The sequence below is a fragment of the Bubalus kerabau genome, chromosome 5 (genome assembly GCF_029407905.1).
Source record: "Bubalus kerabau isolate K-KA32 ecotype Philippines breed swamp buffalo chromosome 5, PCC_UOA_SB_1v2, whole genome shotgun sequence".
NCBI lineage: Eukaryota > Metazoa > Chordata > Mammalia > Artiodactyla > Bovidae > Bubalus > Bubalus kerabau.
This window is the reverse complement of record NC_073628.1, coordinates 44073077-44088993: the sequence shown is the minus strand read 5'-3', so window position 1 is coordinate 44088993 and position 15917 is coordinate 44073077. Positions and strand designations below refer to the sequence as shown.

The 15917-nt window shown below is 34.8% G+C and overlaps 1 protein-coding gene across 2 annotated transcripts in view; it reads right to left on the bottom strand.

Moving 5' to 3' along the window:
* The window catches only part of TMEM135 (transmembrane protein 135), a 262307-nt gene that overhangs the window by 69288 nt on the left and 177102 nt on the right, over positions 1–15917 (bottom strand). For both annotated transcript variants that reach the window (XM_055581570.1, XM_055581569.1), the window contains one exon: positions 4005–4051. In XM_055581570.1, the coding sequence (XP_055437545.1) occupies positions 4005–4051 (47 nt within the window). The remainder of the gene's footprint in view (positions 1–4004; positions 4052–15917) is intronic.

The following is a 15917-nucleotide window of genomic DNA, read 5'->3' as shown; positions in this document are numbered from 1 at the left end:
AGCTAGGTACTCACTAAGATGGAATCAAAGTTGTCATAATATGCTTTATGATACAATTTTAAATGAAAGAAAAATGAAACTGGATTACTTCATTTTAAAAAAATATTAATATTTTTAATACACAGATCACTATTGTTGACAATAAAACAGGTAAAATAACATTTAAAAGTTGTGAGCAGGATTAAGCATAATAGTTTTGTTGCACTGTCTGTCTTACTGTTGATTTTCTCCTTTGTTTCTCAAAACAAGAAAGAGCAAGTGGTTCAAAAGAAACTATTTTCTCCACATTGACTGTTGGGAAGATCCTAAGCAAGCCTGAATCAATAATTATGATAAACCCTTTTACCTGAAAAAAAAATGTACATTTCTTTACCCACATATACGCTCTTGGAAGTAAAGAAATACCTTAAAGAGATGCATTTGACAAAACAGTCTATCAAGTTTTCGAGTACGACTTCTGCTTGGTCTGAATTGATAGTGACAGACATGCTCTCAGGCAGTCATGACAATAACATACAAAATAATATAATGCTTAAACAAAGAAGGCAAAGTGGTTATGAATAATGCCCACTGGAACCGTATAGCGAGGCTTTGTCTTTCAAAACACTCTTTAAAATATTGTACCCTGATTCATATCAACCCACAGCTGGATGGCCAACTGGCTAAGAACTGGAACAAGACTAGAACTTTCTGTTCACATATTACCTTCCCTCCACCCACACCTGTGAAGTGCTCCCAGAATTTCATTCAAATGTAAGCTTTATTTCTGGGGTGCCAATTAAAAATCAACACCACCATGTATGATGGGGTTTTTAAAGTGTCTTTAATATTAACTTCTCATTTTGGTATTAAATTCTTATTTAAATGCTTCCTTCTCTGCAATCACCCTCTGCATTTTTTCATTCTTCTAACTTTATTGAGGCTTTCAATGGCTAAATCAAAGATCTTTCTTGGTAAAGGTCACATTGCGCTTGAAAATATGTGGGTTATTTTCAAATACCTTTTGATATTGATTTCTAACATAATTTCACAGTGACAAGAGAACAGACTCTCTATGACTTCAATACCTTTAGACCATGAAATTTTTATACCTTGTTTTATGTCCCTGGATATGTTCCAGTGTCTCCTAGTTTATAGTCTATGGGAACTTGAATAGAATTTGTAGCTACTGTTGTGTGAAAGCTGTATAAATTTTAATTATGTTTAATTGATTCAGTGTTTTTCAGGCTTACTAAATCCTTCGACCTTTCTGTATATTCATTCTATTAATTTTTGAGAGTTTGATATTGAAACTCCAACTAAAAATCTTAATTTATCTACTTAAAAAAATAACTGTAATATATAGTGGAACTGTATGTAACTGTTCTGTATTTTCCAAGTTTCCTGTAAATATGATATCATACTTTCATAATTTTAAAAAAATAAAAAAGATAAAAAGAGATCATCATATATGGGATAACGTGAAAAGACCTATACCTATAAAATAACTAAGAGCTATGCAAAAGTAAGATATTTTCACTACATATTTGAATAACCATGGTTTCAATACTATGAACACTCTGTTGTTTTTTAAGTAAATTCACTTTGTAACTATCACATCCTATGTCACTTTAAGAAAATACTTATGGAACTACTTCCTAAGTTCTTTCTTTAAAAAAACATAAAATTGGCAAATTTTCTCTGTATTGAAATGGGGTCTCATTTCCCTTTTTCCCATTTATGGGTTAGGATAAAAACACAAGTTGACTCATTTCTAACACAAAATGTTTCCCTTATCCTCTTCTTAGTAAAGGTTACCATAAATGGAATCATAGGGACAATATTATTTGATATTTACTGATCTAATTTTATGCAATTAGAATTAAAATAATTGTTAATAAATGGAATAAATAAGTCCTAATATATCTGTATTTATAATAAAGCTGAATTTCAAAAACAAAATATTCTAATACAATTGGACTTGCTAACTACTAACTTGTTTGTACATTCCAAACACAAGCTAGAGTTCAGACAAACATATAATATTGTTTTCTTTGGTTGCAGTACATTATAAATGGTTTTATTTTACCATTTACCAAACTTCTTTTGTTGAGTTATTCAAACTAACTTCTGCCAAGAACACTAGGAATTTGGTGATAGTGCTCCTTTTTGGAGAAAAACAACCCCTTTCCTCAGAAAATGGAAAATGTTTATCTTGGCACTAAAACCTTGTATTGAGCCTTCTGGAAAGTATTTTAAATTGTTGTTTTTAACCTAGACTTTGTGACTGAAACAGGAAAAGGTTCCGTAGCTCTGCACCAAAATACATATTTATAGGCCTGATTTTCCTTCTACACCAAAAATACTAGTTTGATGGCAGCAGTTTTCAAAGTACAATATCCTAGGGCCCTGACTAACATTGGGCCCGGTCGGTATATTCAATGCAATTTTTTTTTAACCTCAAAAACTTCTGATGACTAAGAAATGCTAAACGTTGATCAAACGTGCTGTCTTAAAGTGCCATATTGGGAAGGACTGTTTCACTTAACAACCTGGGTTTGGTAGGAACTCTCACACACACAAAAAACTTTACTTGATATTGTACTTTCCTCCTATGCACGCCAAGAAAAGATATGTTTCTAAGTTTTTATCTCTTTTTTTTAACATCTCTCCCACTAGGTATCTTCAGATTAGACAGAGGATAAAGATAAACTACATGAACTTGTAATACTGTCCTAATAATGCATCTAAATACAATTAAGGTTTTAGAAACTGATAAAATGAAAGTCATTGTTCTCAACTCCCATACCACACCCCTAAATTACCAAAATATAAGAAAGCGACTATAGGAGTTGTAAAGTATATATGAAAGTATGTTAAAAATAGTAGGTCATATGATTTCACAAATGCCCCCAGGTAGCTGCAATGATTTCTCAGTCACTAACAACCGACATAAAATACCATGCACTCCATTATGAATAAGTCCTCCCCACCTCAAAAACTTCATCCATTTTTTTTCCTTCTAATAGCCTGTCCGTCCTTTACATGAAAAATTAAAGCAACATCATCATTTTATATTTGCATATAACATTTTTATAATGTCAAAGGAAGTTAAAATTATATCACCATGCTTATCAAATATTTATTAGAACGTTCTAACAGGAAATTAGTTGTTTAAACATTCTGCTATGGTTGAACTGTCTTATTTAGGTTAAACAAAAAAGACATCCATCAAATACATCTCACTAAAATCCATAACTGTCTTTGTCAATCATTGTAAATTTTATTTTTAAAAGACTTGTACTTCCTGCTGTGATTGAATTCTGCCTATATCATGAAAAATTAAGAAAGAAGTCTATTCAAATGAGTGTAATAAGAGTGAAACAAACAGAAATTACTGGTGTTACTTCAAATGAAAGAGTGGAATCTTCCTAATCAAAACTCTTACTCCCATACTGTTGTGTTTATGCAACAATGCCAGACACCATATTTATTGGTGTTACAGGTTTGAGCCATTCTAATGCTCCCCCACATTCCTGAGAGTCTCAGTGTCAATGAAAAATACAACTCTGACATCACAAACTAACTTAATGCTTTACAGATGGTGATTACTGTGATAGGTTACCTCTGCAAAAGACTTAGATCAAGCCTTACCATCACTTTTCTCTCATTTATCCTTGAAATGTTGATTGTTTTATAAAGAGAGTGACGAGTATTTAAAATGAGGGCCAAAAAAGCAAAATTTCACTTATCAAGATCTGAGGACTATTAATTTATATATTCAGCTTTCCAACATGAACTTATAAGCATAATCTGAAAAATATCACATCTTCCTTCCCTCTCTTTCTCTCTTCACTAAGAAGCAGTGACTTATCACTCACCACTCCAGAAAACAAAACAAATCAAACAAAAATTCATGTCATTTGTGGGGAATAATAATTTAGAAAACACATTAGTTATACAGATGATTTTTAAATTGCCAAGGAAGAATATTTTTTCTATTAAAGTAAATAGATAGAACATACCTGAAAAAGAACATGTACATGGCAGCTGTAATGCAGAACAAAAGGACCTATAAAAAGGAGATAATACATTACTTGCAAGAGAACACTGACATCATCATTTGTGTGTCTTATCAAAGCAAAATACCCACTATTAAACCTTATACCTGAAACAATGAAAAGGTGTACAAAACCAGTCATATACATATCACATTCCCTACCTTTCAAAAAGTTATATCAAGGCATAAATGAGTCTGTATATTTACACATATACAAATAAATAAAACTACATAATTATACAATATATATGTTTGTGTATATACACATATTTAGATATAAACACTATACATACATGTGTGCATGTATATAGATTCAGTAGAGGGTAACAGGGTTCAAAAAAGAATAGCCAATTTTTAAATTATATCTAAGAATTCCTGAAGAAGCAAGTAACCCAAGAACAAAGACAATGGCTTTTATAGAGTGAAGTCAGCAGAAAAATCATAAAGCTATTTTAACTTTAATCATAAAGCTATTATTAACTATAATATCAAGATAACCAGATTTTAAAATATAAAACACAGCCCAGTTGACAACCAATTATAATCAATAAGAAAGCCCCCTAAAAATATAATCCTCCTGTATGGGATATAGACTCTCTACTAAAAAAAAAAAAAATTCCTCTAAAATCAAGCAACAGAACACACAATAAATCTGGATTAAAGAAGCTCCCTTAAAACACATCACACTAAACACAATATACTAAGACGTATATGAAAAGAATCCAAACCTAAGTCCTGACCAAAAGCTTAGTTATGCCAAGAAAGTGGATCTCCATAAAATTGTTTTAAATCAATAAAACAGATGTTATAAAATGTGTGCCAATGTCAACAATAACAGCGTAAATTAAACACAGAAATTAGTGTTCTCACATCACAGACAAATGACAAGTGAACAATCATCAACTATTGTTAAAAACTGATCACAAGGAACCACGAAAACAGTTTTACAAAAGTGTTCATCTATTCCCAACACAAATTGCATTTGACCTAAGGAAAGTGTAAAAAATTTTGCTATTACAAATCAAGCTTGATAGATTTGCCACCTTGGCTTAAGATACGCATTATAAACACAAACTGAATGACTTAGAGACATATAAGCCTACCAAGCCAAAAGAGGATGGGCATCATGCTCTCTGATTTGAAAACATATTTCAAAGCTATAGTAATCAAAATGGTATGGTATTGGCATAAAAAGAGAACAGAGAATGATACAGAATAAAAGGGTCCAGAAATAAACCCATGCATACACGGTCAATTGATTTATGATAAAGAAGCCAAGAATACACAATGGGGATACAACAGTCTCTTCAATAAGTGGTATTTCAAAATAGGATAGACACATGCAAAAGAATGAAGCTGGACCACTATCTAAAATCGCACACAAAATTAACTCAAAATAGATTACAGATTTGAATGTAAGGCCTGAAACATAAAACTCCCAGAAAAAAACATAGTTGGCAAGCTCCTAGACATAGGTCATGGTGATTTTTAAAAATCTGACACCAAAAGCAATAAAAGCAAAAATAAAGTGAGATAGTAAACTAAAAAGTTCTGAAAAACAAAGGTTCAGTTCAGTTCAGTCACTCAGTTGTGTCCGACTCTGCGACCCCGTGAATTGCAGCACGCCAGGCTTCCCTGTCCATCACCAACGCCCGGAGTTCACCCACACTCATGTCCATCAAGTCGGTGATGCCATCCAGCCATCTCATCCTCTGTGTCGTCCCCTTCTCCTCCTGCCCCCAGTCCCTCCCAGCAACAGAGTCTTTTCCAATGAGTCAACTCTTCACATGAGGTGGCCAAAGTACTGAGCTTCAGCTTTAGCATCATTCCCTCCAAAGAACACCCAGGGCTAATCTCCTTCAGAATGGACTGGTTGGATCTCCTTGCAATCCAAAGGACTCTCAGGAGTCTTCTCCAACACCACAGTTCAAAAGCATCAATTCTTCGGCGCTCAGCTTTCTTCACACTCCAGCTCTCACATCCATACATGACCACTGGAAAAACCATAGCCTTGACTAGATGGACCTTTGTTGGCAAAGTAATGTCTCTGCTTTTCAATATGCTATCTAGGTTGGACATAACCTTCCTTCCAAGGAGTAAGCATCTTTTAATTTCATGGCTGCAGTCACCATTTGCAGTGATTTTGGAGCCCAGAAAAATAAAGTCTGCCACTGTTTCCACTGTTTCCCAATCTATTTCCCATGAAGTGATGGGACCGGATGCCATGATCTTTGTTTTCTGAATGTTGAGCTTTAAGCCAACTTTTTCACTCTCCTCTTTCACTTTCATCAAGAGGCTTTTGAGTTCCTCTTCACTTTCTGCCATAAGGGTGGTGTCATCTGCATATCTGAGGTTATTGATAATTACAAATGACATAATTGATAAAGGACTAAAGTCCAAAATATAAAAAGAACTCCTACAACTCAATATCAAAAGAACAAATAATCCAAAATAGTCAGAAGATTAAATTTTTCCAAAGAAGACTAATAAATGGCCTACAAGTACATGACAATATGTTCAACATTAGGCAAATGCAAATCAAAACCATAATACGATATCATCTAACACTTGTTAGAATGGCTTTCATCAAAAAGACTAGAAATAACAAGTGTTGATGAGGATATGAAGAAAAGGGAACCCCTGTGTACTGTTGGTGGGAAAGCAAATTGGTGCAATCACTATGGACAACAGCATGGAGCACTTCAAAAAAGTAAAAATAAAACTGCCATACGGTCCAGCAATTCCACATCCGAATATTTATCCAAAGAAAATGAAAACACTAACTGGAAAAGACATACGTGAAGCACTATTTACAATAGCCAAGATATGGAAACAACTGTCCATCAATAGATGAATGGATGATTAAACCGTGGTATACACAGACACACACACACACACAGGTGGGGGGATACTATTCAGCCATAAAAAAGAATGAAATCTTGCCAATTGCAACAACATGGAAGGACCATGAGGGCACCGTGCTTTAAGTGAAATAAGTAGGTCAGAGAAAGACAAATATCATATGATCTCTTTTGTGTGGAATGTGAAGGAGGAGGAAGAAGGGAGAAAGAAGAACAAAGAAGGAAGAAAGAGAGAGAGAAATTTGAGCTCACAGCTACCGAGAACAGATAGGTTACAGGATGCAGGAGAGTGCTGGGAGAAATGGGGCAGCTGCATTTTTTTTTTTTTTTTAGTTTAAATTAATTTTTTAAAAGGATGTGTGTGTTAATCACTTAGTCATGTCTGACTCTTTGTGACCCCATGTACTGCAGCCCTCCAGACCCCTCTGTCCATGGGATACTCCAGGCAAGAATACTGGAGTGGATTGCTATCTCCTTCTCCAGGGGATCTTCCTGACGCAGGGATCAAACCCAGGTCCCCTGCACTGCAGGCCGACTCTTTACTATCTGAACCAAAGGGAAGTCCATTCTTTTAAAAGGATGGGTATCAATTACTACAAAACACTTTTATTAATTTCTTGTAAAGTAATATATGAAATCTTTCATTATATATACTTCCCTGGTGGCTCAGATGGTAAAGCGTCTGTCTATAATGAGGGAGACCTGGGTTCAAGCCCTGGGTTGGGAAGATCCCTGGAGAAGGAAATGGCAATCCACTCCAGTACTATCGCCTGGAAAATCCCATGGACAGAGGAGCCTGGTAGGCTACAGTGTATGGGGTCGCAGAGAGTCGGACACGACTGAGTGGCTTCACTTTCACTTTCATTATAAAGTATATCAAATCTAATAAACATGCACACACTCTTCTCTCCTATCTCCTTCTTTTCCTCTACCAATCTCTCTTGTCTTTAAAAATACCTTATCCATGATGCATAAGGTTCATGTCACTGTTTTTGAAAATGTGACAAAGCATAAAGAATAATTTTCAGTTACTGCTTAATCAATTATAAATTCCAAGTGAGTTTGTTTACTGGCAATAATTTGCTAGCCAATGATCCAGATCAAGAAACTCAATTTTTATTTCCCTTTCCTTGAATCCCCTTGGGGCAATGCCAATCTTCCCAAATGCTCAGTATTTCATTCTTTCCCTGCACAAGTCATTATCCCCCTCACAAACTCCATTCACAAACCACTCTGGAAGTCCTTCCTAAGTTCTCTATCTTCTCCAAAGAAAATTTCCAAAAGTCTCCGTCAAAATGTTTCTATGCTCCATCCTCATATGCTTAGACCTATCTGTGCTCACATGAAACTAACAATTATCTTCATGAATAATACATTTGAAACTGGGAAAGAATATAATGTTTAAGAACTCAAGCTCTGGAATAAGGCAAATAAAGGTTTGAATCTAGTTCTGTGTGACTTTTGATGCTTTCTAATGAGGTGGAAGAACTTAGAGCCTATTACACAGAGTGAAGTAAGTCAGAAAGAGGAAGAGAAAGATCATATATTAATGTATATATATATGGAATCTAGAAAGATAGTACTGATGTCCTAATTGCAAGGTAGCAAAGGAGATGCAGACATGATGTGTTTTTTATAATTTCCCCTAAAATCTTAGATCCCTTATTTGTAAAGTGAGTATATCACCTCAGTTTGAATTGTTGGGAAGATTAAATGAGACAATACTTGCAGTGTCAGGGATTTAGCAGATTATTTTTATTTTGTTCTGTAATTCATGAAAGTGATGTAGATATAGAAACCTCATCCAGAGACAGAGAAACCTGGAAAGGATTTTAAAACCTTTGTTTAAAAGCAAGTAGACTTTGACTTTATGAAATCTTCTCAAATCACCAATATTTGAAGTTCACTTTTTTTTTAATAGTTTTAAGACATAAAAATCTGTGCAAGCAGGAGGAAACAGGTAAGGGATATTATTAAAGTACAAGTGATCAACTCATTCGAGAAATATTCACACAAACCACGCGCCAGGCACTATTGTAGAACTTAAAACAGTATACAAAATGGACAAAGGCCTTGCCCTTGTGGAACTTATCTTCTGGTAAGGTAAGAGAAGATATCAAATTAGTATGTCAGACAGTAATGAATTTTGAAGTAAAACAAAGTACAATAAGGAGATAAAGGGGTGGTTTTACACAAAGTGGTCAAGGAAGCAAAGACTTGTTAGTAGAGACTCTGAGGAGATGAGGAATAAACAAGGGGACTCTATCAAGAGAACCAATGGAAAATATTTTTTAATTTTATTGAGAAAGATGGTCAGTATTATGTTAAAGATGTTAAAGAAAGGACTTCATTTTTAGCAAAATACACTTTTCAAAGTTTTTTTTTTTAATTAATTGTGCTTAATCTGTTAAACACTAACTTCAACAGACTGCTTTTCCAAATAAATGCAAATTGTAGTTGAATGAAGAATATAGTCTCTGTGTTTCGAATTATAAGATTTTAGAGGTAAAAGGTACTTCAGGTAATGTATTTTTTTCATAGTAGGAAACACAGATCCTTAAAAACCCCGTGATACATCCGTATCTGCCCTGTTGGTTGTATCTTGCATTTCCTCTATTAAACAAGTATTGGTCAAGTGTTACTGTTTCCATTCTATACAGGAGATATTTAAAAATGATTCTAACCCTCAAAGATCTTATAGAATACTGCTCCATAGTTTAATTCTGCAGCTACTTTTCACATGTGTGGCTATTTAAAAATTTTTTATATATTGAGGTATAACTGACATTTAATGTGTACAAATTTGTAATTTCTGACATAGGTACACAGCTGTAAAATCAGAATTAAGGTAATGAACATATCCATCACACCCAAAATGTTTTTAATGGCATTCCTTCATTGTCTCTGCAGTAAGACTCTGTATGATGTCACCTTTCTCACTCCCAACACTGGCAATTTGTATCTTCTTATCTTTATTAGTCTACGAATTTATTAACTGTATTGACTTTTATCAAAAGAAGAGCTTTTGCTTAATCAATTTTCTTTTTCCATTTTCTATCTTGTTTACTTAAATTTAATTTTTATTAATTCCTTTTTGTTTGGTTTGATTTTGTTTTCTTAGTTTCTTAAAGTTAGAAATTTAGGCCATTGGTTTAAGTTTTTGTTTGTTCTTTTCCTATATAGATGTACAATGATATAAATTTCCTCCTAATATCTGATGTACAAGTATCCTAATTTTAATATGCTAGAGTCCATTTTTGTTCCATTCAAAATACTTTCTAATGTTTGCTTTTGCTCCCTTTTATGATCCATGGCTTAATTCAGTTCAGTTCAGTTCAGCTCAGTTGCTCCGTCGTGTCCAACTCTTTGCGACTCCGTGGACGGCAGCACACCAGGCCTCCCCGTCCATCACCCACTCAAACTCATGTCCATGACTTCATTAGAAGTGTGTTGTTTGATTTCCAAATACTTGGGGATTTTCAGCTATCTTTTTGTTGTCACTGACTTATTTATTTTATTAGGATCAGAAAATACTTCATTGGACTTGATTATTCCTAGATTTATCAAAACTTATTTGATGTCCCAGAATATGTTTTATATGTTTGGTAAATAACCTGTGTGCCTTTTAAAAGAATGTGAATTCAACTGTTGCCGGGCGAGAGTCAACCTGCTTAACAGTGTTGTTCCAGTCTTATAAATCTTTATTGATTTATCTGTCTACTTGTTCAACAATTATTGAGACACAGTATCAAAATATCCTGCTGTAATTATGCAGGTGTCTCCATAATCTCTCCTCACAGTTCTATCAGTTTTTCCTTGGACTATTCTGAAGCTCTGCTATCAGGGACAAGACATTTAGAATTATGCCTACTTTACCATGATGAAATCACCTTCTTTACCTCTGGCATTCTTTGCTTTGAAATCTATTTCATCTGACAGTAATTCCAGCTTTCTTTTGGTTACCGTTAGTTTTCCACTCGTTTAATTGATTTGGTCTTTATATTCAATGCCTAGAGGCATCATATTGCTGTTTCTTGCTTTTTTATCCTGTCTGAAACCTCCACCTCTTCATTTGGCATATTTAGATTGTTTACATTTAAGACGATTATTGGTAAGTTCAGAACTAAATCTGTCCTCTTGCTATTTTTCCTATAGTTTCTTTTTCATAATTTTATTTATTTATTTTCAGCCGCGCTGGGTCCTGGTGACTGCGGGTGCTGTTCTCCACTTGCGGTACACAGGGGGCCACTCTCCAGCTGCAGTGTGCGGGCCTCTCTTGTGCAGCACAGGCTCTAGGCGCCCAGGCTTCAGTAGCTGCAGCTCGTGGCCTCAGAGCTGCGGCTTCCAGGCTCTAGGGCACAGGCTCAGTTGCTCTGCGGGAGGTGGGGTCCTCCCAGACCAGGGATTGACCCTGGGTCTCATGTCTTGGCAGGAAGATTCTCTACCAGTGAGCTAGCAGAAAAGCCCTCAATAGTTCCTTGTTTCTTTTTTCTTCCTCTGCCTTTTGTGAATCAACTCAGTTTTTTTAAAAGACTCCATCTTCCCTCCACTGTTGGCTTGTTTGTTTAAAGGATTTATATTAAACATCTTTAAATTGATACAGTCTCCATTCAAGTGATACTATACCACTTAACATATAAAGTGGAATCCCTCAATAATACACTTCTGTTTCTCCCTGTCCCTAACACGTGTGCTATTACTGTTATCCATTATAGTTCTATATATTTTATAGAAAATATATTTGAAATATTTTTCTTAAAAATGTATGTCTAAAAAAGTTTTGACCTTTGTTTTTAAAGTTATTTTTCCTGGGTATCAATTTCTAAGTTGATGGATCATTTTATTTCAGTAGTTGGCTCAATGAGTTCCACTTCAGTGTCTTCTTAGAATTTGATTATGAGGTATCTTAGAGTAGTCTTTTTCATGCCTCTTTTACTAGGGCTTCATTAAATTTCTTCGATCTGTAGATTTATAGTTTCCATCTACTCTGAAAATTTTTAACCATAATTACATGAAATATATTTTCTCCCTCTCCCTTTCCTCTTTGGGAACTCCAATTATTATATAGTAGGTCACCTAAAGTTGTTCCACAACTCTAATTTTCTCTTTATTTTGTAAAAAAAAAAAACACCTTTATTCTCCATGATTCATTATGGATCATTTCTATTCGTATGTCTTCAAGTTCATTAATATTTTATTCTGTAATGTATAATATGTTATTAATGCAACCCAGTAAATTTTACACATGTAATTATTATATCATAATTAGAAATGTGATTTGATTTTCCCCCCATTTTCCATGTCTCTAACTCTTGTGAAACTACAGAATTCACTTATAACAATGCTTTCTAATGTCATTGCCTGCCAACTAACAGCTTTTGTCAGTTTTCATTCAGTATTAATTGATTGATTATCTCCTCATTACAGGTCAACTTTTCCTGTTTCTTACTGCATGCCTGGTAATTTTGATTGGATATCACACATTCTGAATTTTACCTTGGTGGCTGTTGGATACTTTTGTATGTCCATAAATCTTCTTGAGCTTTGTTCTTGGTCACAGTTATTTGGAAACAGTCAAATCCTTTAGTGACTTGCTTTTAAGATATTTTAGGAGGGCGTGGGGTAGTGCTCAACTTAGGACTAATTATTCCCCACGGCTGAGATAAGACCCTTATGTGTACTCTACCCAGTGCCACATGAATCTTGAGATTTTCCAGGCTGGCTGATAGGAACAGACACTATTTCTACTGCTGTTTGAATGCAAGCACTCAATTAAGCACTTCTAATCCTTTCAGGTCATTCTTTGACCTGGGTATCTTCCTCATGTACATGCCCTAATCAGTAACCAGCTGAATATCTTCCTCTCTCATCTTCAGTGGACTCCATCCAGCAGTGGATCCCATACCGGACAAGCAGTTACAGACATAGCCATAATTGCAAAAAGTTCTGTTAGACCTGCCTGGCTAATAAATGACATTTACACTGTGCATCGTGGTAATGCTACACTTAACATATTCTAACTTTAGCTGTAAAGTATGCACTGCACACATCTATTTTTATACCTTACATTGTTATGTCTAAATTGACACACAAAATAATATCACAGTTTACTCATTTGTGGAAATAATACAATATTAACTATTACACAGATTGTAAGCATTGAGTAAGATAACATACATAAAGCCTAATAGAATGACCAGTACATCAAAGATGCTCAAGGAATGGTAACTACTGACAAGAAATAATTTCTCTATAATTCCCTTCCATTTCACAATAATTGTACAATATACTTAAACAGGATAAGTGCTTTTGAAACTGCTATTATCACTTTGATTTATTTAATTCAAAAAAATAATTAAGGGCATAATACAACATGCTGCTGCTGCTGGTAAGTTGCTTCAGTCATGTCCAACTCTGTGCGACCCCTGAGACGGCAGCCCACCAGGCTCCTCTGTCCCTGGGATTCTCCAGGCAAGAACACTGGAGTGGGTTGCCATTTCCTTCTCCAATGCATGAAAGTGAAAAGTGAAAGTGAAGTCGCTCAGTTGTGTCCAGCTCTTAGCGACCCCAGGGACTGGAGCCCACCAGGCTCCTCCGTCCATGGGATTTTCCAGGCAAGAGTACTGGAGTGGGGTGCCATTTCCTTCACAACATGAATGAACCTCAGAAAAACTATTTAAGTGAAGGAAGCCAGTTACAAAAGACCACATGTTGTACGACACCATTTATCTGAAATTTCGTAATAGACAAATGTCCATACAGCAAGTAGAGTGAGGGCTGACAGGGAGTTTGCCCATTATACGGTTTCTTCAGGGGTTGATGAAAATATCCAAAATTAGACCATATGGAGACGTACACAGCTCTGTAAACATACTAAAAACCCATGGAATTGACACTTTCATAGCAAGTAATATATCTCAAAAACACTTAAAACTTTAAAAAAATTGATACATGTACTTGAGAGAAACAAAAACTCAAACTGAATGAAAAAAATACAATGAACAGAAAGTTCCCTTATATTCTAGAGCTCTGGTATTCTGTCTATATAGAATTGTGTAGGTGTGTCTGTGTATGTGTGTGTACATTTGTGCAAAGATACATGCCAAATAAAGATACTCTGTTATACTTTTTAATTTTACACACATATACACAGAGGAATGCTAAGGTTTATTTAAACAGTCTGTGAATAAATAAGAGTGGAGGCAATATGTACTGAATACCAAAGTAAACATTGAAAACTTGCATGCATATCTCTGGAGGTAAATCCTTAGAATTGAATTCACTGTATCGAACATAGGTGCATTTTTAATTCTGATATACTCTCATATCAATGGTATATCAAAGTAGCCATACCCTGACATGAACAATTTCCCTATAGCCACAAAACTGCGTTTTAGGGGAGGGAGGAGGGAGGAGGGTTCAGGAGGGGGAACACATGTATACCTGTGGAGGATTCATTTCGATATTTGGCAAAACCAATACAATATTGTAAATTTTCAAAATAAAATAAAATTTTAAAAATTAATTAATTAATTAAAAAACAAACTGCGTTTTATCCTCGCAATGTGATGGATGAAAGAAACGATATATTATAGTTGCATTCTTCTTATGAATGAAATTGAGCCTCACAGGTTTATAAATCCTTTTGTTTTTTGGTCAGTTGATTTAACTACTTTTTCATACCCTTTGTCTATTTTTCAACTGTGTATCTTTTAGAAACCATTTTTATTTTTTGAAACTGAATATACCTATGTGAAAGCATAGAATTAATTTCATTATTTTCTATTTGCACCAAGAATAGAGGTGGTTAAATAAAATTAAACACTGTGTATTGGAAATTTCACAATGTACTAAACCAAAAGAATATTTAAGTCAAGTGCACAAATAACATGAAAGTAAAGTTCGTTCAGCTGAAAAATACTGTTTTCTCTCGAATAACTTTTCAGGAAGTGATAGATTTACAATACATGGCTTCCTGTTAAAGAGTTTACAAAACTTGCAGGGAAAAACTGTACTATGGCTGTCTTCACTATGTCACGTAGGATTATATGAAAACTATCCCTCTCGATGCTCTAACAAAGAAACAATACCATGATATGTGAATACTTTATAAACCTAAAAATAACCAGAAATACACAAAATGTGACTATGACCCAGTAAAGAAGCTGTTTTTACCATTTAAGCCTCAAAATGGTTAAAACACATATCCTGAAATCATTTAAAGTCTACTAGAGACCTAAACAGATGGTGCATTTAACTACTTCCTCCCACAGAAATCTTCTGCTTTTCTTTAATATCCTCAATTAAATGTTCCTTAGCCCTGCTCACTGACTTTGCCCACTCCTGCCTGAATGTGTCCAAAGATGCTCCTTGTTGCCTGGCCTTCATTATTCACATCAAGCCTGTTTCCTCCCCGTATTCACTGAGCCCCTTTCCTTCCATTACACAAATAAATACTGAAACTTCATCTCTGCTTTCTGGAAAAGAGCAATAAATTTCTCCTTGCCTCATGTGTACTTCATTCATATTTTAGCCATGCATCCACCCTCCCTCCCATTCAAAAAAAAATGATCTGCTATTTATGCGTTACTAACACTTCGTGCCTGAGCAAGTCAAAAGGAGAAAGATACAGAGACGGTCTGATAAGCTCTAGACTATCAGGAGACCTCATGATCGTCAAGAGAAACAAGACAGACAAGGAACCACTGGTTGTCACCTTTGCCTGTATATTTACTACAGTGCTTGCTGTACTGCCAGGGTATTAGGGCAATAAAACCACATAGTATTGATTCTTGTTGTCAAAGTCAGTCTAGTGGAAATGTCAGCACATTAACAAATCAGCCCAATACCATATGCTAAGACAGGATATTTACATTTTACCCTACAAGAGGTGCTCACCAAAACATTTAATTATATTATTATTTTAATTATTCAATATATATTTAGACAAAGCTTTTTTGGTTTTCTGTATACCTTTACGTCTCCAACATAAGTTACTCAAAACACAAAGTGCCCCA